The sequence below is a fragment of the Taudactylus pleione genome, unplaced genomic scaffold, assembly GCF_031769625.1.
Source record: "Taudactylus pleione unplaced genomic scaffold, aTauple2 ptg000235l, whole genome shotgun sequence".
NCBI classification, from domain to species: Eukaryota; Metazoa; Chordata; class Amphibia; order Anura; family Myobatrachidae; genus Taudactylus; species Taudactylus pleione.
The window spans coordinates 2,533,896-2,559,839 of record NW_028284637.1 but is presented as its reverse complement, the minus strand read 5'-3'; the positions used below and the strand labels follow the sequence as shown (position 1 = coordinate 2,559,839).

General features: G+C 42.1%; 1 protein-coding gene across 1 annotated transcript in view; it reads left to right on the top strand.

Annotated features, from left to right (window-relative positions):
• The window catches only part of TASP1 (taspase 1), a 191,395-nt gene that overhangs the window by 5,595 nt on the left and 159,856 nt on the right, over window positions 1-25,944 (top strand). Inside the window, exons 2-7 of the mRNA XM_088479452.1 lie at window positions 1,355-1,425; window positions 4,140-4,354; window positions 6,878-6,945; window positions 8,881-8,949; window positions 10,420-10,540; window positions 15,959-16,043. Coding sequence (XP_088335578.1) covers window positions 4,210-4,354; window positions 6,878-6,945; window positions 8,881-8,949; window positions 10,420-10,540; window positions 15,959-16,043 — 488 coding nt within the window. The 5' untranslated portion in view covers window positions 1,355-1,425; window positions 4,140-4,209. The remainder of the gene's footprint in view (window positions 1-1,354; window positions 1,426-4,139; window positions 4,355-6,877; window positions 6,946-8,880; window positions 8,950-10,419; window positions 10,541-15,958; window positions 16,044-25,944) is intronic.

Sequence of the window (25,944 nt, the reverse complement as noted above, 5' to 3'; positions counted from 1 at the left end):
GGCGATGTCGCGCTGGGCATACTTCGTGTAGTGTATACCCAGCTTTAGACCACACTACAGCTAATTTTAAACATAGGAGGTTCTACCATGCAGGTGCACACTACAACAGGGCTTGACAAATTTTTCTAAAGTCTAGGAGCCAGGATGAAAGTGTAGGAACCAGACCACCATCCCCCCACAAAAAAATTACAGGAGTGAGTAAGGAGCACAGCTCTGTGTGTTATATACACTTATACTAGTCCACAGAATGGTCACAGTTGAATGGATACAGTAAAATGGAGGCCGCCTCTGCACAGCTCACCTGCTCCACCCTCCAGTAATAACGGACCACATTTCACATAAAACAATGGTGCCAGAAAGTACAACAAAACCCCCCTCCCCTCGTGGTCACACCACTATCCCTCTGAAGCTGCTCCGAAATCCCTGGCTACCCATAGACCCTACTGCCGGAGAGATCTATGCAGCCTGAGATAGGAGACAGTAGACAGCCGGGACGTACAGGTGGATCAGCGTGGACTGGGACAGACAGCAGGGATCAGAGCAGGCCAGGATGGAGAGGAGTCATTAGTGCAGGCCAGGACAGGCACAGCAGTCACCGCAGGCGACACTCAGCACATACACTCCTGTGCATGATATGAACACCGCAATACTATAGGCATGAAACTCCACCAGAGCTGACAAGGATCTGCTTCCTGCCTCACTGCAAAATCTGGTAGCCAGGCAGCAAAATCTGGTAGCCATGGCGACCTGGCCCCCGGGATTTGTCGAGCCCTGCACTATAAGCACTAAGAACACTGATAGTCAAAACAATTATGGTAAACTGTACAATTAACATGGAGTATAAATGAGGTTCTTGGCCAAATATTTAAGCCCATCCACCACATCTGGTGAACCACATCAGATGGGTCCCTAACATCCCTAATACTCACACATTATGGGCCTGATTCAGTTTTGTACGCAATGCAGATATTTATGGAGTTGAGCGATTATCGGTAAACTGCGCATGCGTTAAGGTAACAATTATAAGAAACTCTACAATTAAAAAGGAGTTTAAATGAGGTTCTTAACCAATATTTGGCCAAAACTGTGAACCCACCCACCTTACATTGTCGTCTTTGGGAAGACTGCATCTGTGCTCCTGGTTTCTCAGCCTGCTGTGTATGGTGCTGCATATGAACGTAATTGGTAATAATAATTGATACAATCATTGGTGTCCATTGCGTTGAAATAACGTAGGACTCTAATCTTCATACATACCATATTATTGTAAACATACCATATTATTGTAAGGGGTTTTGTTATGTCTAGCTATTGAATTTCATAAGTAGCTTTGTGTATTCTTTTACTTTTTCAGGATTCCACCTCTCAGTTGGCACCATGACACACTTTAGTTCTAAATTGGGGCTGTCAGATGACAAGTAAAATGTGAGTATAATTTTATAACACATCCTACTGTATATATTAACTTACTTTACTTGCTGAAATCTCTTAGCCGGTTTCCTATGTTTCGATTCCTTGATACAGTACTTAATGTGGAGAATGGACAGTACAGTGGTGTGCAAACTGAGCATGTTTGTTTGTACTGTGTCTTTATTTGCTAATACAATGCAATATAAATAATTAATATGACCATCCTTACCTGCAATAACTCGGTTCGGTAAATTTAGTGGACATTAGTTGCTTTTTAAACAGTCTTCTTACAGTTAAGGTTTCTTTCTTGTTTTACAGGTATGTGGACATGTAACACTTTTATTGTTCAGTAATTTTTTTGCTCAGTAATTTGCAAATTAGGGATGTTGCACCTCCAGGAATTTGTTATTTGATTGATATTACAATTTTCCACAGTATTTTAGGGGGACTGTGGGATTTTCTTACACTATAATACCTAATTTTACGCTTTATACTAGAGATGTGCGGGTTCGGTTGTACTCGGTTCTTTTCGCCAAAATTTATCGCAAGTTCAGATTTATTTTATTGGCTATCCAAAACACGTGATAGTCGATAGCCAATAAAATTCCGTTTTTGAGATCCGAACATATCCGAGTAAAACCGAACCCGCACATCTCTTTTTTTATACTGGTAACTAGTGCGACTCCTGCCTTTCTGCTTTCTTACACTTTTAAATTTATTTTATATGATTCCTACCCAAGTGGTGTTCCAGGATTGGAATTTTGTTCCTCATTGTATTTGACATCACACTTTCTGGAAGATTGCAAGAGATGTACAGCTGTGTCCACATACACCTATCCTCAAATCGCACCAAATAACCCTGTTTAGCGCGCCACAGACTTTCCGATTTAACCATGTCATTTTGTGTTATTTTGTTTAATTAAAATGTCTGTTCTAATTTACTCTTAGATGCATAATAGATAATTAGAGTTATGGTGGGCTTACCTAGATAACTCCTTTTCTTCGAGGTCCACAGGGATACCATGGGGATATTATGGTTGGAAGACCAGTCACCAAACAGTTAAAGCTTCTGCTCCCAGAATGCCCCGGGTACTCCTCTATATATACCCCGGCCCTAGCCATAGGACTTCAGTTTAGTTAACAAGCCTCAAGGGAGGAGAAGGAAGAACAATCGTATACCAAAAACAACCTTGCATAAGATGAGGGAATCTGTGACCGAAAGAAAACCCAATGAAGCCAGGTGCATCAGTGTGGGTGCCCTGTGGACCCTATGGACCTCGAAGAAAAGGAGTTATCTAGGTAAGTCCACAATAACTCTAATTTTCTTCTTCGGCGTCCATAGAGATCCACAGGGATACCAAGGGGATGTCCCAAAGTAGTTTCCCTAGGGTGGGGGATGCTCCTGAGCAGAAAAGAGAACTTGTCGCCCAAAGGAAGCATCCTGAGAGGCAAAAGTATCAGAGGGCATAAAACCTAAGAAAGGTGTTGACAGAACACCTCGTGGCTGCCTTGCACAATTGCTCAGTAGAGCCACCACGAGTAAATGCCCACGGTGGCCCTACAGACTGAGTAGAATGTGCTGTCACCGTGTTTGGGACAGGGAGATCAGCCTGTGTGTACACCTGAGAGATAGTCATACGTAACCATCAAGCCAGGGTCTGCTTGTTAGCTGGCCATCCTCGTTTGTGAAAAACATATAATACAAAAAGAGCAATTGATTTTCTAACAGAGTTTGTACACTCCACATAGATACAGAGAGCATGAACTACATCCAGGGAGGCTTCACCTATAGAAAGGTCTGGAGCCTGAAAGGCTGGGACAACAATTTCTTCATTCACATGAAAATGGAATACTACCTTAGGAAGGTAACTCTCCCTTTGTACGAAGAACAGCCTTATCCTGGTGAAAAATCAAAAATGGCGAGCGACTAGATAGCGCTGCCAAATCAGAGACTCTGCGAGCAGGAGAAATAGCAAGAAGAAAAAGTATCTTTGCTGTTAACCACTTCAAATCCACAGAGTCCAAAGGTTCAACTGGGGGAGCCTGTAGCCCCTGAAGAACCAAAGACAGATCCCACGGTGCTACCGGTGGAACAAAAAGAAGGCTGAACTCGCAAAACTCCTTGGAAAAAAATTCCAACATCTGGTATTGAAGCAATCTTCTTCTGGAACCAGACTGATGAGAAAAATGCATTCTCAAAGTAGCCAGGTGGAGACCTTTTGTCTAATCCCACCTGAAGAAAAACCAGTACCCCCTGGAAATCCTGAATATCTTGCCGGGTACCTCATAGGACAATTCCTTCTTGTTCTTTATGTTGTTTTGCCAAGCTCGGAGAGGGCCCTCTCTTGTATCTGGTAAAAGAGGGAAAGCATAGAGGGGTTACACTGTATGTGCCAGTAGGCACTGGACACCAAGGCATGCTGACACTAGTCACTAGTATGCCCTGGCAGCCATTAAAACCTGTAGTGTTCCAGTAAAAATTATATTTATTATAATAAACCATTTATTGCTCTACAACCACTGCTATCTGGGTGTGGGAGGAGCCCTAGTGCTATCAGCAAGGGGGTGGTTTCTTCTAGGGGCCCTGTTAGTACATAGCAACAATTCATAAAATTATATAGAAACTTTTTTCAACATTGTTCATCAACTTTCTGCTTTTCTTGTTTATCTGAAAATATTACATACCCGTTTACTTATTTTTAATTTTTAAAAAAATGTTTTTTTTTAAGGTGGTCTTTTCATTTTTGGTTGTCGGGATGCTCTTTCCCATGACAGCAATGATAACCTGGGGGAAGCACTATGGAGAAGGCAGTAAATTCTTCAGAAATGTTGCCTTCTAAATCATCTCAGGTTTCCAGTAGAAAAGAGACCGAATCAACCAAAGAAGTGGACCCCAGTAAAATGCAAAAGGAGAAACGGGTTGGCTTTGTGCTGGTGCATGCAGGTAAGAGAGTGACCGCGTTACATGTTCTATTGCTTGGCTGGAGGGCTCATTGTGGGCAACTTTCATTTTAGCCACTTAACTGATTTTACAAACAAAATATCCTCAGAAATAGTTGATCCAAGAACAAGCATTTAATAAAGTATGTAACTGTTTTAGTTTTGACTTTTACCCCGTATTCAGCCTAGGCGGAAAGTCAATGCAATGTAATAGGCGGAAAAGTTTTGCCTATGAATGGGAGGCGGAAAAAAGTGCAGAATTGGGGTTTTGGGGGTGCAACGTTACACCCGTGCAGCTTTCAGACAGTCCCCCAAAGGTAATCTGTGTCAAAAATGTAAAAAAACAAACACTTAAGGACATCCCAAAAAATGACTTTGAAAAAGGGAGTGAAAAAAAAATGTTGGGGTACAAACTTAAAAACTAGCGAACTTGACTCTGGACGGGGGCCCAAGTGTTTTTTTGATTGCAGGTGCTTGCGGAAGGTGGATTTTTCATGATTTTTTCAACTTCACTTTAGCAACTTTTAAATATGCTCACCCCCATTTTCAAGTACCCCAAATTTGCTGGGATAACTTATTTTCTGGAAAAAAACCTCCAAAATACTATTCTGCACCACGCATAGAAAAACGCTATTTAGCAGCTACTGAGCCCGTTTAAAATCACCAAATCCCTTCAGCAACCCCCATGTCAGGGCATCATTTGGAGGGTGTCAGGCTGATTTCCCCAAAACTGACAGTACTTTCCGCTTGTTTAAGTTTCGCCGGGTCCCGTTTTTGTGTACTTCCATATTGAATACGGGGTAAAGCCGGGACGGCTGCGATACTTTTCCGCCTACAAAACAGGCGGAAAGTCCGGGTCGCGAAAAAGTATCGCGGCTCATATTGAATACGGCTCTTAGTGTCTAATGGTCTCCGGTGATGCATTCCCCAGAAACCTCTTTGTGGCAAAAGATTCTCGCACTTCCCCAGTAAATAAATCTTTTTGGGGCCTTAAACCCCCCCTCCCCCACCACCACTATGGTTATAGATGTGCCCCCAATGACACTTGCCCTCATGCAGACCTGGTCTCGGGGCACTGATCATCAGTCCCCCCCAGCTGATCTCTACCCACTGATTGCGAACATCGTGATATAGTGCTCAAAGGGGAATCTCCGTTTGGGTCATTGCACAGAGGTGCACTTTTGTGTTCGGTGCATTCGTTCCAGCAATTTTTTGCTTACAGTTCTGTTTGTCGTGCTAATCAGTCTTTTACACTGGGCCTGATTCAGCAGAGGACGGAATTGCAAAGCAGCGCACAAGCTGATATGCAATTCCGTTCTTGCTAAAATGCAAGTGCAGCAGGAGGTGTGTGACACCTCCTGCTGCATCTGTGATCCCAGCGCTGTGACCGAGGTCGCAGCCTGGGATCACCAACGCAAAAATCGGTCGCGATGTTTGACGGCGCCAGCCGACTGAGTAAACCTCAGCTTACACAGGCTGGCTGGCATGCGAGGCCAGGAATCTGTGTCCATGGATGCAGATCCTGGCCCTACCACTCCTGGAAAATGAGGATGACTTGCCGCCATTTCCAGGATCGCAGGCCCCCCCCGGCCCCGCACCCCCTCCTGTAAATGCGAGGGTATACAGGGGCCTGTTCTGCACATGTGCAGATTCCGGATAATCTCATGCCCAGAATAACAACTTTATGCCTAATACAGTCTGTCATAGTCCTAAATACGCTAGTTGCCCCTTTATCCAATAAAAAATAGCTTCATGGCCATTTTGTGCTGCTGTACTGGTGCTATACAAATAAATGTCTATAAATGAGACACATGCTGATGCTGTCATCAACACAACATGAATAGTTACACCAAGGCTTGAAGACACATAATACATATGCTAGTAGATGGCCAAGTGTTAATAAGACATGTAAATATTTTTACTTTACTGAACTCTGCATTTTCCTTGTAAAGGTGCCCATCCACTAGAGGAGCTGAAAACAACTGCACGATTACGACATTGTAATCGTGCAGTCGTTTGTCAGTCTGTGATGAGCCTGCACTGAACGATCAGTCGATCAGTGTAGGCACATCAATCATCTGCAAACCTGACGATATCGTCAGTTTGTCCAGCATGTTTGCATGATGATAGATGTCTATAAACGATCAGCAGGCATGTGCATCGCTGGTCGTTTAAGACATTTTTACAAACGATTTGCAAGTCATTTATGAACGATAACGTTATCGTTCAATCGCTCACATAAATATCGTCTAGTGGATGGGCAGCTTAATTCAAATCTACTAGAATCATATATATCTTTAACAACAGCATAATTACTATGTAGAGGACAGTAAAGTAATTAAACATATATGTAACATCTTGGGTTGTTAAGCTGCTCCACAAACTGATTTTGGGTCTCATCCTTAGAAGGTTAATAAAGCCTCCTATTCTCGTCCTTTCTAAACAACTGAAGGCCACAATAGAGAACAGCATTGCAGTAATCTACCTACAGGAAATGTGTTAATCTGTATGTTTTGCTAATGTTTAGGTGCTGGATATCATTCTGAATCAAAAGCAAAGGAATATAAACATGTCTGTAAACGGGCATGTAAAAAGGTATGATTGCATTATTCTGTTCCACTCTTCTTTAAATGACAGGTTGTAAAAATTGGATACAAGGACATTGCAGTTCTCTGATATACAGTATGTGTATATATTAAGATATCAGTTAATTGGTTTTCTTTTTAAGCTGGGTACACACTGGAAAGATATATCTGCAGATCGACTGATCTGCAATAGTGCTGGGAGAGTGTGATTTTAGCTCCCAGCTTCAGGTGAAGGTTTGATGGGAGGGGGAAATGCATGTCATGTTATAATTATTATTATTACCAGTTATTTATATAGCGCACACATATTCTGCAGCGCTTTACAGAGAATATCTTACCATTCACATGGGTCCCTGTCCCAGTGGAGCTCACAATCTATATTCCCTATGACATGCCCACGCACATACACACTATGGTCAATTTATTTTTTTTGTGGGGAGCCAATTAACCTACCAGTATATTTTTGGAGTGTGGGAGGAAACCGGAGTACCTGGAGGAAACCCACGCAAGCTCAGGGAGAATATACAAACTCTGCACAGTTAGAGCCGTAGTGGGAATCAAACCCATGACCTCAGAGCTGTGAGGCAGTAACGCTAACCATTACACCGTCTGTATTTCCTCTATCCTATTTGCTCCATGGGGGTCCTAAAGTAGGAGTAAAGTGGGAGGATATCCAACAGTGGACAACTCCTTTTAAGAGTTTCCGAGAAAAGCTAAAGAGTACACCAGCCTAGGTGGTCCAAATGGTTCCCATTTGTGGCAGTTAAGCGTATTTTTGTTTCTGTTTTACCTATACGTAAATACTAACATTGTTTTAGTCTGTGTTTTGGCATTTTTACATGGCTGCAAAGGAAATAAGGTTGTCGTGCATGAAAAGAGTGCATCTATTTTCAGTACTTTTTTGTAATTCAAATTGAGTGCAGATGCCAGGGAGAGCTATGTGGTTCCATCTCTGCGAGGCAGGAGTCTTTCAGTACAACCAGCCAGATCAAGAGAGCCACTTTCTTGCAGGATACTTTCTCACAAAAGCATCTATATTACATAACCTGTGCTTTCATTTGCCTGTACCGCCTGACTTGGCTTGGAAAAAAAAGCATCCTTTGACTTGTGCTGAATACCTAAAGCACATGGTAGAAAATGTAATTTATGGGGAAATGATCACAGCTGGCGTGAGCTTGAGCGGGGCAGCGTCTGAATTTCTCCCTTGTTTCGGGAGCCAGCTAAAATGTAAGCTTGGCAAATGAGGAGACAGATATGGCACAGGAGACCTGCAGGCGGATATTTATGTGGAGTAGGGGAAGGATTTTCTAATGAGTAACTGCTTTAAGTAGGCTAGCTATTCTTTTGTTAAGGCGGTGTTTCCTGTGCAAGTGTGAGCAGTTTGACCGTCATTCAATGGCACGTTACACCCACATGCTTACCAATTCTCTGATCGCTAAAATGTCCATCACCGCCTGAAAATCTAGATATTAACATGCCAGACATCCATTAATCTCACAATTGCAGGGCTCAGTTTCCCGAATGGGATCTTTGAATTCCGGGAACATGAGTGTGTTTTTTTGTGGTTGAGTTTGGTTGTTGCATGTTGTCTCTGCGTTGCTGTGATAGTTCCTTTGTTCCTTCTTAAACTCACTCGCAATTTAAATTCTCATGTAGGCAAGATAGAAATTAGATAAAGTGAAATAAACATATAATCAAATATTATAGGCACAAATTTATTGGAAGGTGGGGGTTGGTGGTGGTGATGCCTTTTATCCTTATATTTAATTATTCTATGAAACTATACTTATCTGCAACCCAGATTTCTAGCTTGTAAAAAGGACTGTGATTTAATGAGGCCTATGTTACACTAATTGTTACTAGTAGAGAGTAAAATGCCTCTCCTACATTGTGTCTTCTCACTGACTTGTCATGCAAAAATGTAACAATTACTCTTCATACACAGGCAATTGAAAAGCTACAGGCCGGTGACCTTGCAACAGACGCAGTCACTGCAGCTCTGGTGGAGTTGGAGGTATATCTATATTTTACAGTATACATAAAATCATATGCACTGACTGACTCATAAACGCCCAGCCCAAACCCCTGGACCTAGAAACATGAAATTCCGGGAGTATATTCCAAACATGATGTAGGTGCCCACTAAGAAGGGATTTTTCTAAAATGTTTCGGGGTGAAAAGGGCTAAAATGTTTCCTCCCCCTGTGCAATGTCCTGCCTACCTGACTCATCGTAGCTGCAGCACATTTCAGAATTCAAACACCAACTGTCACCCCAAGTGCTGCCAAACATCACTGGCAGTTGGTGTGACTCTATTTGAATAGTGAGGGAAGAGAATGTGTTGCTACAGAGGTGAGAGGGGAATGTGTTACTATACAGGCGAGAGAGGGGAATGTATTAATATACTGGTGAGGGAGGGGAAAGTGTTAGACACAGATGAAGGAGGGGGGTGCCAAATGTGTTACTACCGGTTGAGGAAGGGAATGTGTTACAACACGGGCGAGGGAAGGGAATTTGTAACTGCAGGAGTGAGTGGGGGTAATGTGTTACTACAGAGATGAGGGAGGGGAATGTGTTAATCCAAAGGTGAGGGAGGGGAATAAGTTACTACAGGGGCGAATGAGGGTGGTGTGTTACTACAGGTGTGAGGGAGGGATTATATTTCTTCATGGGCGAGGGAGAGAAATGTATTGCTACAGAATTGAGGGAGTGGAATGTGTTATACACTAGCCACCCTCCCTCACCTGTGTACTATGTGTGTGTTATATATATATATATATATATGTGTGTGTGTATCTATAGGTAGGTATGGAAAATATGCTGCAAAGTAAGAATTTTTTCAAAAATAGAAGTGTTAATAGTTTTTTTTATCATTTAACAAAATGCAAAGTGAATGAACAGAAGAGAAATCTAAATCAAATCAATATTTAGTGTGACCACCCTTTGCCTTCAAAACAGCATAAATTCTTCAATTCTCCTGGTGACACTTGCACACAGCTTTTGAAGGAACTCGGCAGGATGGTTGTTCCAAACACCTTGGAGAACTAACCACAGATCTTCTGTGGGTGTAGGCTTGCTCAAATCCTTCTGTTTCTTCATGTAATCCCAGACAGACTCGATGTTTAGATCAGGGCTCTGTGAGGGCCATATCATCACCTCCAGGACTACCATCAGGGAGACGTCTGTTTGGCTCCAAATGTATTCTGTAGCAGGACAACGACCCCAAACATACAGCCAATGTCATTAAGAACTATCTTCAGCATAAAGATCAAGGAGTCCTGGAAGTGAGGATCTGGCCCCCATAGATATACATCTCCCTCCCCAGCTACGTAAGTAGTTTTCACCCCTTCTTCTGTGTGACACCTTTTATACCACTATTATGAACTATTTATTTTAAAGGAAATGAGCATAAAAATTATTTAGAAGCCTCCTGTTTTGTAATGCTTGATATTAATGACAATTCTTCTTTATTCTTTTATGGGTAGGACTCTCCTTTTACAAATGCAGGAATGGGATCAAACTTGAATCTACTGGGAGAAATAGAATGCGACGCCAGCATAATGGATGGGAAATCTTTAAGCTTTGGAGCAGTGGGATCCTTGAGCGGTATGAGGCATTATTATATGAAGATCAAAAGACATTGGGGTCAATCCAATCAGGAGCGAGTTTGCAAGTCCGCGTTTCATGAAACTCAGACTTCGCATGCATTCTTGTTCCTGAGAATTGCTCAATCCAATTAGAAATTTCAACTCGTGTTACTCGTGGGGAGAGTGTGCACATTTTCTTTTGCATGCGACCCCAAAAAGTGACAATTTTTTTTTGCAGAATCATACAAAAGGCTGTAAGTGGGCAAATGAAAAGTGCTGGAGGTTTTCAAATGGTCTTAATTTGCTGATTTGTGCATTTTTTTAAACATTTGAAAAATTATGAAAAACAAGCTTTTTTTGTTCAATCTCAAATTAATTAAATGATAAATACAAAAAAGTAGGAAAAAAGGTATTTTTTTGTTAATTTGAGGCCACTTTGAAACATTTTTTTAAATAACGGTAAGAAGCAATTACTTATAATTTAAAGAATACTGTAATTGCATTTGGGGTGCATAAACTAATGGAAATGTTGGTTTGGTGGTATTTGTGCCCATTTTCTTTTAAACGCGAAAAATGACATGTAATTATTGGGCCAATTAAGCTAATTGTGTTTATAGGGCGGCTGTCCAAGGGGTTCTGTACTATGGGCCTGATTCAGAGCCGGACACTCTGACCAGAGCGCTTGCTCTGAATCAGGGCCCTCCTCCCTCAACTTGGAGTGGCCTCATGGATGCTCGCATAGCTGTGGGTTACCACCCACAGCTATAGCGAGCGTCCATGATGATGGTTTTGACCATCGGGCTTGCGACGAGACCCTGCGGTAGGGTCTCGGTGACCGCAAGCCTTGGAGTGATTTTGGCTCTATCAGAGCCAAAATCACTCCCACTGACATCACTACTGATGTCAGTGGGGCCGGACTCAGACGGTAGGCGTTCCCTTGGGAACGCCTCCATCTGGCAGCCACTCCCCTGACACGCCCACCAAAGGGGGCGTGCTGTCAATCAACATTGACAGCACGCCCCCTTTGGTGCGAGACCCATAACGACGGCTTGGCCGTCGTTATTCGGGTCTCGCGCATGCGCACGATGGAGCTCCCTCCGTCGTGCGCATGCGCAATTCGGCACCATCGACCCGCTTGCGAGCGGGTCTGAATCAGTCCCTGTGTCCCGACATTTTTACCTTAGAATAAAGATTTTCCCTACCATTGCACACTCTCGGGGGGGTGCAAATAAAAATAGTTTTTTCTAAGGATAATGGGGTCAATACGATTACAGTAGGTGCCAGTTGGCTTGTACGAGCCATTTTTACGGCAAACTCGCGTTGCAAAGTGTAGTCGCAATCCAATTCCAAACTCATTTTTCTTTCCAGAGGAAAACAGCGTTTTTCATTTCAGACTGTAAATTCTCCAATCCGATCCAGTCATCTCTCCATTCCAGTCCTTGGCACTAACAGAAATAGAATCCGAAAAAAATGAGCTGTTCATATGCCGACCATATTTCCACCGCTCATCAATGGTTCCCCTGGCTATGCCAATATTTTGTAGCTCTTTCATGTGTTTCATTGCTGCTTGGAGATTTTATCAGAGGCATTTTCATCAGAGGCATTTTCATCAGAGGCATTTCATTGCTGCTTGGAGATTTCATCAGAGCTCAGGGAGGACAGAAACCTCCCGTGGAGCAGAAGGGCAAAAGCTTGGCTCGAGGGATGACTTTCAATAGATCGCAGCGAGGGAGCTGCTCTGCTACGCACTAAACCCTGACCCAGAATCAGGTCGTCTACGAATGATTTAGCACCGGGTGCCCAGCGAACATGCGATGCGCTGCGGGAGAGAGGCGGCCCACTTCCGTCCGCGCTCCAGTCCCGTGGCGTTCATCCTGCAGCGCCAGTTCTGCTTACCAAAAGTGACCAAATGGGCGCTCGAATTCCTGCTTCTAATCTGGAGGTGCGATGTACGACCCCAAGGGAGCGCGCACTGGCCGATGTGCCCACACATGGTATGATATAACAGCGATATCGTACCAATCCGTCGCATCGACTGCTATATCGCACCATATTTGGGCACCTTAAGTGAATTAAGTTTTTAAATCATGTCCATTAGCAATTTCATTATTTTTCAGCATTGCATAAATTGGTATTACTTATTATTATTACACAGTATAGTTTAGTTGCCGTCTCTACTTTTTTTGTGTTGCATTTTTTTGCCTTGTGTTTGCGAACTTGTATTTGTTTTGTGTCGATGGTCATTCTAAGCTTTACCTATTTCATGTCTCGTCTCCATTCCACCTCTATTATACAGTATAAGCAACATTCAGTTTCACAGAAGCTGGAAGCAGAATACAAGTTTGAGTATTAAAGGGCTGATATTTCTTTAATAGAGAAAATGCTGTCAGTAAACTGAAAAGTTACAAAACATTGATAGAAGAGACCTATGTATTATATAAAAGGGTAGAAATTGTGTAAATGTACACTTCTAATGCTACAGAGAAACTTTATTGCTCCATAACTACAGGTATTATATTGTTTTGTTTGACTGAAAAGTAGTAACCTGGGTAAAGTTTTTAGTAAATTGTTTAAGTTCAGACTTGTAACCAGTGGGGTACATCATGGATCAGTTCTGGTTCTTGTTTCGTTTAACGTTTCCGTTATTGAAATATTGTTTATACTTATGGTCTGCAAAGGAAGTTATGTTATTTTTGCAGATGATACAAAGATATGTAACACTGTCGATAGTCCGGAAGGGGTCAAATAAATGCAAGTTAGGAATCTTAAATGAAACAATGTAAAATAAAGCATATGGGAGACAAAATCAAGAACACAGAAAGAATGGTGATGTCAACAACACCAGAGTATAGGTAACAAGGAGTGTAGACAAGTTGTGGGAAAAAATCATTAGATTACAGATGTGTCCTCATGCACCTAGCCTCAATGCGCTATGCATTGCGAGACCCGTGGCCTGAGTGAGCTGCGCCGAGCGGTGTAACGTCGTCTTCACATCTTTTTCGTTCAAATGTGATTCTTGGTCACAACACGATGCAAAAAACCCTCTTCACCAGACTGCACTGTTCAATTTGGTATGCGTCTGTGACCGGATGGCCTCAACCCGACTCCCGATCACAGATTAGGGTTTCGATCCCCACTGGACCTTGGGGTATCAGGGACTCCCGCTTACCGTCAGTTACCGCCTGTCACTGACTCCACCCACTGCGCCGTAGGCGTAACGATGCTGCCACCACCAATGTCTACCATTGGTGTTTGGAACCACTTCTTATGGTACACTCAGGCTCCTGTATATGCGTCGACTAGTTGCGGCCACACCTCCTGTTTGGTGTCGGCTGTTCCCGCCTGATCCCTCGCAATGGACCAGGCTCTGCATGGTAGCTGGCAGAGGGCTTGAGCTTCGGAGACGCTCGGCTCAACCCAGAACAGTAGGAGAATGGACTAGCGTTTGGCGCAATTCTGTTGGTCGCAGGATTCAGATGCAATATTGCTCATAGTCTTGAAAAAGACCTTCCCTCAGCTTTAAGGGGTTACAGCATACAGACATCTTAACAGCAGTTCTCCTCCTCAAAGGATATATAAGGATGTACACATACAGGGCTCACATTCCCTCTTTTGATATCATTCTTACACCAATATCACAGGGTGGTAAATCCGCCCTGTGTTCCTCCTAACCAATCATGCTTTCTCACTAAATATATTTAACCACATCTTACATTTCAAAGGAGTCACCCAATTTCCTCCTTTCTAATCTACCACCTAAAAGCACTTGCTTCCTAAATACAAACTGATTTAGCTGTCTCTCAAACGGTAAATATAACATATCACAGGCACTGATAAATTGCATTAATTCTTTCCAATACGAGGAACAATGCATAAAACCAGTTTGGCTTTCCCGGTCTTTCCACCTCCAGTTCATCTTGGGCAGTTTAATCCAATAAGAACTTCTTAAACACAAATTGTTTTCCCCAAACTTACTGGGTATTGTACACAGACACACAGGTGTCTCCCTAGCCTGCATTTCAAAGGAAAGGCTTCTTCAGTCAACACCCAACCCTCCATTGCCAGGCTTAGGGCAATTACCATATCAATCACTAGATGAGGATGTCTAAAGAGCAGTTTGTCTCCAAATGTCAATACATTTTACATTTCTATAAGTGCATAGGCTGTACATATAAAAGTACATTCCACAACTGCGCATTGAATGATAACATGCAATATCACCCATAAATCTACAGTACATGGCGTCCTGCACCTACATTGTCCCTTTAAAGATGGTGCCGTGCAATGAGGATTAACCCCAATCCCATCAGTTCCGGGATGGCAATTTTAGCCACGTGTGGTCGGCCTCCGGCAACAGCGTCATTTATATATCTGTGTGTGACTGAGTCTAGGGGGTATATTTACTAAAGTGCAGGTTTTTTGACGTTGAGTTGTTGCCCATAGCAACCCATCAGATTCTACTTATCATTTATCTATCACCTTCTAGAAAATAATAGCTAGAATCTGGTTGCTACGGTCAACAACTCCACTTCTAAAAACCTGCACTTTAGTAAATGTACCCCTAAATCTGTGCAATGGAACTTGGCGTGAGAAAAAGCCATGGGCGCTGCATTGTAGCACTTCATATACATATTAAGTCTCAGTTGCACACAGAAATACACGTGTCACATATGTGTCAAATTTATCAGTGCAGTCTCGTTAAATGTTTTTTGTTGCATCGTGCTGTGACTTATGGCCCGTACACACAGGATGATCAGATATCGTTGTCTGATCGTCCTGCATGTGCTGGATGTTCGATATCGTTGATCGCGGGTCCCTATAGTAAACAGGCTAACCTGGTTGAAATCGACCAGATTGGCCTGCATGCACGGGCGATGGTTGATATCGACCATCCGTGCCCGCGCATCGATGGTCGTTGGAGGGGGCTAAAAAAAAAGGACACGATAAACTATATCGTTTATATTGTTCTTTTCATCTGACCATGTGTATGCACCATAAGAATCACATTTGAGCGCACATTCCAGTAAAAAAGACGCTCAGCGCAAGCCAAGTCGCACAAGACCTAGCGTTCTGAGTAGGGTTGTTTGATTGGCCCTGTCTACCATTAATAAATATAGAAGTATTCAGTGAAAGGCTACTGAAATGGTGCATGGCTCTATAACAAAACGTCTCACGCAAAAGTTGAAGAGCAGAGCAGCGTTTTTACAGAAAGGGTGATGGATCCGTGGAACAAAACAAATAAACAAATAAACCTGCTTTCCTGTATATTCTATGATCTGTAAAGTGCTCCACGTGACCTTATTTACCCGATTCACTATTACATTGGCGAAAATTATATTTCTATTTGTAGCTTTTCAGTCTAACAATAACTGTAATATGTTTGTGATATTCATCATGTCGGTGATTTTTTATTTTCATTTATTTTTTTTTCTTTAAGGAATAAAAAATCCCGTATTGGCAGCAAACAAGTTGCTGTTCGAAGGACAAAAAGGAAAACTATCAGCTGGCAGAATCCCGCCTTGGTAATTATATGGCTCTATTTCTGTGGAACTACATATTTGAGTGATAATGACCTTACACAAAGCAGCCTTTGACCAGACCAATGCTGAAGGGCCACCTCTTTGATCCAGGGCCTATTGTCTGGATGGGGTTCTGCTAAGTGTCTGTTCCCGAGGCTTTGGCTGGAGTACAGACAGAAGTCTTAGACAATGGCAGTGCTGCAGAACCCAACAGGTTGCTGGGGCACCTATCTTTTGTCAACCTGTGAAATTACTTTATACTGCCAAATAAAAAATAATTACTGACGATTTTTCTAAAACATTACCAACAAATGTTACTGCCACTTGTATATGCAGTGTGAAAATTCATGAAATAATGCACAATCTAAGAGAAAATTGCCCGCAAAACTTGCAATAGTGTGTTCAGTGATTCCCATAATGCATTGGTTCCCAATCTCGGTCCTCAAGGCATTTTAACAGTCCACGTTTAAGCACAGTGACTTCATTAGTACGACCAGTCAGCTTGATTATGCCATCTGTACACAAGCATGGATATCCTTAAAACCTCAACTGCCTTGAGGACCAAGGCCCTCATTCAGAGCCACTCGCTAGCGGCAGTACGCTCGTTCCGAGCGATGTTCGCACATCTGCGCATGCGTACGGATCGTTATACGCATGCGCGAACCAGTCAGTGCGGCCGAAATTCATGTGCTCGCAATATAGCGAATGCCTGCTATTTTGAGTGACAGAATGAGGCGTATGTGGGTGGTAACAGGGGAAGGTGCTTGAAAATGGGGAGTGGAGATCCGAACGCAGGCGTGCTTAAAGGTCAAAACGGGCGTTTTAAGGGAGTGCATAATTAATCCAGCAGCGTCATTGACCACGTCACTTGGTTTTTTTTAACTCAGAACTGCTCGCAAAATACTGGTTGAAAAAACCAACCACAAGAATAGCGAGCAGTTCATACGCTGGTCGATGTACTCGATTAATCTAATAAATAGCGGACATGACGTTTGGTGCGAGCGGCCAGGGGGCGTTTTTAACAAATAAACGAGCGTATATTTTGCTCGCTCGTTCAGACTTAGAGGTGTGAACAGACTGCAATTTGCGAACGGATCATTTGAATAGCCCCCCCTTGTTTTTGAACGAACGACCGCAAATAGCGAACGGGTCTGAATCAGGCCCCAAGTTTGGGAACCCCTGTCATAATGGAACAATGTAATGGTTTTCCCCTTTCAAAGTGAATACTGCAGCTGCTACTATGCCAGTGCCGAACTCCATTACAAGACCGCTGCAGTCTGCTGTTTGAAACTCCATTTACCAGTCTGTAATTTGGAACAGGAATGCTGTATTCAACAGCTGCTTTACAACCATGAGAGCCTACGGGGGCGTTTCAATTATCTGTAGCAGCTGCACACATCATGGATTATTACGGCAGAGCAACATTGCTCCTCTTACTGTGCACCCCCATTGGGTGTGTGAGACACACCCAAGGGGGCAGACTAGATGGTTCAGGAAGCCGGCGGACGGAATGCCGACCGCCGGCTTCCAGACATTGTTATCCCGACTAGGGACGAATGACAGGCGTCTGAATCTAGGTTAGGTTTAGGGCTCCCGGGGGGGACAGGGTTAGGCACCCCCCCGGGAGGTTAGGGTTAGGGTAGGGGGAGGGAGGGTTAGGGTTAGGCACCCCCGTGGGGAGGTTAGGGTTAGGCACCCCCTGGGGGACTTGGGTTTAGGCAGCGGGGAAGGGGCGGTTAGGTTTAGGCACATAGAGGGGGGATTAGGGTTAGGCATAGGGGGGAAGGTTAGGGTTAGGCACCCTAAAGGAGGTTTAGGGTTAGGGGGTAGATTAGGTTAGTGAATACTTACCTAGGGACGATCGGGATTTCTTCCTCTGTGGGCCAGGCACTGTTGGGATTTGAACCGCCGGCCAGGGGTACAGCGGTAATTCATACCGATTCCGACTAGATGGGCCAAGTGGTTCTTATCTGCCGTCAAATTCTATGTTTCTATGTTAATGTTGAGCCTGTGATGTGCCGCCGATACCAACGTTTCCAAGCTGTTCCTGCTTCACATCGTGGGCTATGAGCAAGTGTAAGGTTGGGTACACACCTGGGCGACTTGTCCGCCGACCCAGGGATATGCAGACCAAGCGGCCGATTGGCAAGCCAATACACACTTACCAATCTGCCACTCGTTGTGCTGGAGCTGACATCGCAACTGGGTGGACATTTAAATTTACCCAGCTGGCAGTTGAAATGTCAGTGTCAGAGGTGCCTGCAGCAAGTGTACGGGCGGTCGGTTGGTCACCTGTACACACAGCCAGGTGTGCATCGGCAGTGTTGCAGGGCCGTTGCAATATGTCTGTGAACAACGTTGTTCAGTCATATCGTCTGTACACACCCGCAATGCACTATCCGATATGTTGTTCATCGGCTGAACAACATATTCGTATTGTGTAACCAATATTACAATCTTTTTTTTATATTTAAGTATCTGCTACTTAGACATAATATACTGGCACTACAGCATGCATTTTATTTACAGTTCAATAGGGGTTGGGTGCGGGATCCGGGCGGTCGGGATGCTCGTGGTCAGAATACCGACAGCTGCACCCTGACAGTCAGAATCCCTACCCAACTAGTGAAATGTTCTCACCACTAACCCTCCACCTAACCCATCTTTCCCGCAGCCTAACCCCTAACACCCCCCCTAACCCACCTTTCCCCCAGCCTAACCCTCTCCCCACAGCCTAATCCTAACCCTCCCACTAACCCTAATACTTAACATTACCGTTGGCCGGGATTCCGACTATTGTTAGGATTCCGGCTCCGGCATCCCGACTGCCTGTATGGTAACTACATCCCTTTAATACTGTAGGGAGCTTTGTTTTTACCATTTTCATCACCTCCTTTAAGATCATTATTGTCCGAGCTATTTTGAGTACTTTTCAGTAACAATTGGTAATTGCCGGGAAGGATCCGCCGGTATTTCAGTGTCATGGTGAGATGAGCTTTATATTATGTTTGTTAGAGGGCTTCATCATCCTATATAATTATTCTTTGACATGCAACGCTTTCATGTCTCTGTCGCCGTTTCTCCAAGAGGCGGATGTGCGAGCGACTCTCACTTCTTTCCGGGAACATCTTGTCCGCTGTTTGATGTGAGAAATATTAATTCCCTAGTTTCTTGCTATTTACGGGGATATTTTTGACATTAGTAATTTAATTTGTCTGTTCTGCTTTAGGGAACCAGAGTTTGGAAACTCAACTTGAAAACAAATGATACTATTTTAGCAAAGATCCCGTGTGCTGCGTAGCCGCATTTGGCATGTGATTGTGTTTTTCCTTTTGTAGTGGTGAACTGGGATTTCTTCAAACAGATGTCTTTGGTGTTTAGGGATCGCATGCACTGACACTGATATTAGGCAATTAATTCTCTTGCGTGGAGACTGCATTTCTTTCTGGAAATGTAAGTTTCGTCTTAACTTCAACTGTTATGTCAGGTTTCTCTTTCTTTCATATATCTTTTGTCTGTTACCAGCGCTACCTTACCAAATAATTTAGTGTTACAATACCGTTCACTTTGATCAAGAGTGTAATCAAAAGACAGAGTATTGGAAGGCGCATGATATCATTTCAGTGCTTCTGATCTGCTGCCCAAATCCAGGCCACTGCCAGAGAGAAAACACGAGCAAAGAATTTGTTAGCAATCAGCAGAATCTTCAGAGAGAGCCGTGTGTTGGGTTAGTAAAGGGTATTTCATTAACCTCTCATATATATATATATATATATATATATATATATATATATATATATATATATAAAAACTATCCGCGTTGTCTATTGTTAAATGTGATTAAAAGCAATGATCCGGCCAGTGAAAACAAAGTTCTTTTGCCTTTTTTTTTTTTTTTAAAGACCGCTTGATATTTAATATTTCTACAATGGAACCAAAAGTCAGTTTTCTAAGACAGAAAGAACAAAGTACGCTTGTGTGTTCCTACCTTTGTTGAATCGAGCTCCAGCTTTTTACATGATGAATCGTGTGGTTACAGATGAAACGTTTCTATTCTTATGTTATATATTTTATAAGTCATTCAACATCTCCTAAATTACATAAACTAAATGTAGACTTTCCTTATATTAGTTTCTTTTTAAATGGCCAATATAGTTAGTGATGTTATTACCTGTGAAAAGCCTTATAGGATGACTGTTGACATAATTTGGGCATATGTTCAGAATGTCGACAGGGAGGTCGACATTGAACATGTTGACATCCACAGTGTCGACTATGGCACCATGGTTGACGGCCGATTTTTGCAGCTAGGGTTAGGCTGCAGTTAGGGTTAGTTAATCCCTCCCTGTGGGAAACTGCGTGGTCGACATGCCGACCTCACAAGCAGTCTCGGCATTTGACATGTTGACATTCTGAATGTTGGCATTAAAACCGTATTTGCTACTGTTGCACCCAGCATCCTGATTTGGTGGTATGTTAGAGCACTACAGATACAGTAATATAGGAAAGATGGGAATAGCCCGTGCCCTTCATTTTGCACGCAAAAAAGAACGAGAGGCAGAAATTCCAGTTTCTGTATAATTCACAGGATCTGGGTCAAAGCACAGCATCCTCAGTAACCGTATGGTGTTCCCCGTAGGGCGCTAGTGCTTAGTGCATCACTATACATATACCCTACACACATTTTTCTGTGCATGGCAATCACAAAACTACTCCTATGTCACTGACTGGCCTGGTTCCAGTCCCGTTTTCGGGAATCTTTTGATAGACTCACCAGCCCTAAATGTATGAATACCGTAAGTCTAGTTTCTCTCAGCCGCTGTCTGTGTGGTTTACAGCAATGCAGTACCAGGAAACGGAAAAATGAAGCAGTGCTGTGGAGAGACTAATATAGTAAAAATAGTAATTAGCCACTGTTAATGCAAACAATATTGGACAATTGCAACCATATAGAAATACATTAAACTGCTATATAGGTTTACTTGGAATAAATAGATACCTTATATATACTGCAAAGATTTAGTCCAAAATAATATTACTTCATTGTGCGAGGTCTTTTGGAGGCGGTTTTGTCCGAGCCAGAGAACGTATCCCACAGAACAGGAGAGTCCTCCACAAACTACACATTTCCCTGTGTAGTTAAGTGGCAGTAAATGTAAGTCCTCCCTAAGGCAGATGATTAAAAACAGAATCCCAGGATTGTATACAGACTGATATATAAGTAGTAGTCTATCAAGTTTAGTCAGTCCAGATCGGCATTCCTTGCGTAGCATATCGGGTTTTGCGTATCATGACTAAATGGTGATTACATCAGAGGTCCAAGGCATTGTAACAGTCCAGTGTCTAAGGATACCCGTGCTTGAGCTCAGGTGACTTAAAAAGTACCTCCGTCATTTTGATTTAACTTCTGTTCTCAAGCATATATATCATTAAAACCTGGACTGTTGGGGTACATTGAGTTTGGGACACAATCCCCAATGTAAGAAGACCACACATTTATATTTTATTTATAATTACTGAAACCGCTAAAATAGCTCCTAAGAAAAAAGAGAAATGAAAATATTAACATCATTCGCACGGCATTTGACACAGTTGACCCAGTGATGTTAATTTTTAGGGTCTACCAGCTATTCCGCTTATCATCCTAACTCAGTTTGGTTGAAGTCATTGCATAGAAGGCTTCTAAAACTTCATGAAAATGTCATTGAAGTAACCTCTGTATTCATTGTAACTTCGGAAGTATATAATAAAATAACATTCTAACTAAGATAACGTTTGGAAAGAAACATAGAGCCAATTAGTGGCAGCAGGCGTCATGTGAGTGATGTGACTTAGTTTATTAGCTTTGAACCACAGGATAAAGCCACCCAGGGGCCTACTTTTATAAAGCATTTCAGCACTGTAGATGCCAAGTGAAAAACTTGGGCGCAGTGATTGCTGCCACTGGGCATTTCCGCCATACATTATATGACTCGAAACATAAAGACTGTAGGAGGAGTATAGTACTGATCTATATGGCCAGTTAGGAGTATAGTGGGTTTGTTGTAGACCTGATACCTGGGCCAACAATTAAACTGTGGGAGTTAAATCGATGTAATCAGCATATACAAATAGAGCCTCATTAATAACCATCCTGCTATATTCATCTGTCTGTAAAAGGCTTCATGGAAAGGATCTTGTCATAATTGTTAATTTCCACAACAGCACAAAAGAATAATTTGGTTACAGTGTAACCATTCATTACCAGCCCCCAGTTTATGCTATTGTTCCGAGAATGACATGAAACTTGCAGTAGCTATTTGTATTCACCATGGAAGCATTGACCCGTTCCCCATAACCTGTCACAGCCTGCATAAAGGAGGACAGAGTAATCCAATAAATCTATATGTAATCTTCAATGAGTTCCACAAATTCTTAGTAATCCTGTTGACTGAAAGAAAGGACAATAGAGACGCATTGACGGTGGGAAGACAAAACAGGCTAGTGAGAATTACAGGTTGCAGTAGTCCCATCTGATCGTTCCTGGGAGTGCATGCCATGGTCTCATTTGTGCTGGTTGTACCGCCTTTTAATAATTAGGAAATATGGGTTACGAAGGCTGCTTGCCATATTGAGGGTGAAGTGAGGTAGCTTTCTTGGGCAGCAGCCTGTAATCTATCCGTGGGCATTTTGCATACCCATATTGGAAGCACCTGAAAGTAATAAAGCAAGAAAGAAAGAAGTTCTTGATCGCAGCAATACTATCAATGTTAATTTAATACCTAGACTTGGTCTCAAAGTCTTTTAAAAGCTTCTTAATTAAATTGGAGTAATTGAATAAGTGAAAAATATGTTGGGGAAAGTTCCATGCCTGTATAATTTAGTGCCTTGCGCCTCGACGTGGCTTTCAGCTCTGGAAACTAGTAAGGGAGCCTTACACTCAGTGCCTCATATTTCTCTGAATTTATTTTTAGCCTGGTATTTTCGGAAAGTCTTCAAACAATAAAAGTAGTCTAGGAATGGAGGCCGGGGGACTTGTAATAGTAAGTGGAAGACCTCCAGCGTTGGTGCTTATTTTGTGTTCCTGGAATGCTCCTTGCCTACCTGCTGTTCTGCAGCAGGAATGATTCACCATGCATTGAAATTAGCATTATATTTAACCATGCCTCTGGGTCTTTCACAAACTGCACTGTGTGCGCCAATCTCTGCTCAAGAGTCCTACCACGCATCCAGTGTTCAGCATCAATGGCCGCCTAATTGGAATTTCTATTCTTATAGTGTCTGACACTTGTCTGCTTCCAGCTATTGGAATTCTCTTGTAACAAGTATAAGACCTTAACATTTTGACAGTCTTTCTCCTATCATCACTTGTGGGTATTCTTTCCCCTCTATAACAGACTCTAAGAAACAGGGATTCCCACTCCCCTTCCTTTCATCATTTTTATCTGATGCCATTATCTCACTATGGGGGTCTATGTATTAAGCCTTGGAGACAATGTGGAGAGAGATAAAGTACCAACCAATCAGCTCCTGTTATTTTTCAAATACTGCCTTTAAGTAACAGGAGCTGATTGGTTGGTACATTATTTCTCTCTGCTTTATCTCTCTTGAAGGCTTAGTACATCTCCCCCTATATAGTCTAGTTATTAACTGTACTAACTAGGTGATCAAATGTTCTAGGTTCTCTAAAAGAACTTGAATTCTTCTTTGGATACATCAACCTAATTTTGTAATCAGCTACATCATTGCCTTACAGACCTATTGCTCAGAAACAGACTTTTCTATTTTTATTATTTTTAACATTTTCCATATTTTTTTTTCATAACATAGTAAAACATTTTTCAAGGTTCTAAAGACTATAAAGTTTTATGTGTTAATGTGCGCAAGAAAGGGTATGTAGGTCCATTAAATCATAAATCTAAAAGAACCAGAAAGAGAATGTGGCTGTTGACCAAATATATGTGAAAATAGATGTGATATCATCCAGAATGTGATTTAAATTAGAGTATTTTTTTCGTTTTTTAATAGTTTGTAAATAATATTGTACCCCCTTTTCTATATTTACTCTTACACATATAAAAAAATGTGTACAAAGAAAGCTGATAAGACACCATTAATCTATAATTATAAAATAGAATAATCAGGGGGTCTGATGTTCACTAAAAAAAAAAAGATATATATATATATATATATATATATATATATTTATTTATTTATTGATATATTCTACATGCAATGTATATTTATTCAGACTAGAATATGACTAGCCATATAGCAAACATTTATATTTGAACATGTAACACATACATATGTACCAACAAATGCGGCATATAAAAATACATAAATTCAATTAAACAACAATAATGATCGCAATAACTCCATGGAGATCTCCAAGTCTAATCTATGAATGACCCTGTGCTTTTAAAAGTCCATATATTCATAAGATATCGCTCCTGTCACAAATAAAATGCAGATGGAAACGTGAAAGTTTGTATAGTCACCACTCTCCCCTAATGTTAGTAGTCAGTACTCAGTATGTGCTGTGCTGGAATAGGCAGTCCTGAATATCTCCCGTGCTGTAAAGAGTGGTGCAGTGGCTGCGGTTGCACGCCGCCCGTATATCCACCTGCGGGGGTCAGCCTGGGCCACAGATGCTGAAGCTAGAAGTGGACGTCAGTAGCCTCTATGTCCCAGATGGTATGGAGGATTCCACAAGTGGACGGCAACAACAATGAAAAGTATATTGCAACCAGTCCTAGCAGTGCCAAAGGGGTGAAAGATAACGATTGTCCAGTCGTCCATTCGCACAGGGCTTTTGGACCCTTTGAGTATCGAGTATCAAGAATATCACTCTTTGATAATTCAGGGCCTATATATTTTGTTCCTTCACTATCATCGGCAGCACTCATGGTGCATGTATCTGCCCTTTATGGTAGGCAGATTTGGCTCGCACTGCCATAGGCCTTCTGCAGTTAACGCATGGAAGACCACCAGAATGTGTCCTAGGAGCTTCTGCAATCAATTGTATCCTACCCTAGTACTTCAGAAATTATACGGCAGAAATTTCTGTACCCCATTAATAATTGAAAAACAGAAACTGTATGTCAGCATGTTTTATGTCCATATTTTCGGCAGTACGGGTTTCATACTTCATCGCCTCACTTTTACGCCAGGAGGTAAAACGTGCCAACCCAGGTTTGCCGTGCCATCAGTATGACAAACCAGTGCTGTCAACAGTCACTGAGCCATGTCCGGAATCCGCATACTTTACGTATAATATATCATGACTGAAAAGAGAACTTCCAACTTTTTGCAGTAAAATGCTAAGCATGTCTATGCCAGTAAACATAGTTGCGGGATGTTAGAATCTTCTAGAGAAAACTATAGTACTGTAAAAACTTGGCTGTGCAAAATAGCATTAAATAGTAAATCATTTCAAACATAACTAAATACATGTTTTTACAAAACTGAAACATAAGACACGCAATGGATTTGAAATAATTATTGGGCTTAAACTTAGATATCTGCTCGTTGTTTTTGGTCCATAAGACTCCAGGGCAGTATTAAGTTAAATTTTTTGAATTGCTAAAAGGTTAGAAACAGAACTGTTTATACACCATCTGTATATCGTACCATTTGAATGTAAGGTACATTTATTTTTATTTATATTAAAACTGCTGCAGTCTAATAGGTTGAACAGACCAGACGAATCATGTTTTTGGTTGAATGGATTTGTCACCTTGGTATGGAACATGATCATCCACAAAATTCCAAAAGTACATAACTGACGATTTTTTTTTTTTTTTTTTGGTAATGATCAACAAGGGTTAGATTTTTCGTGACCGAAAACCACCTATGATCGGGGGATTTCAAAGGGTAATAGTAATTAATGCTAAATCAGCGTGGTTTAGCATTATTATTGCCC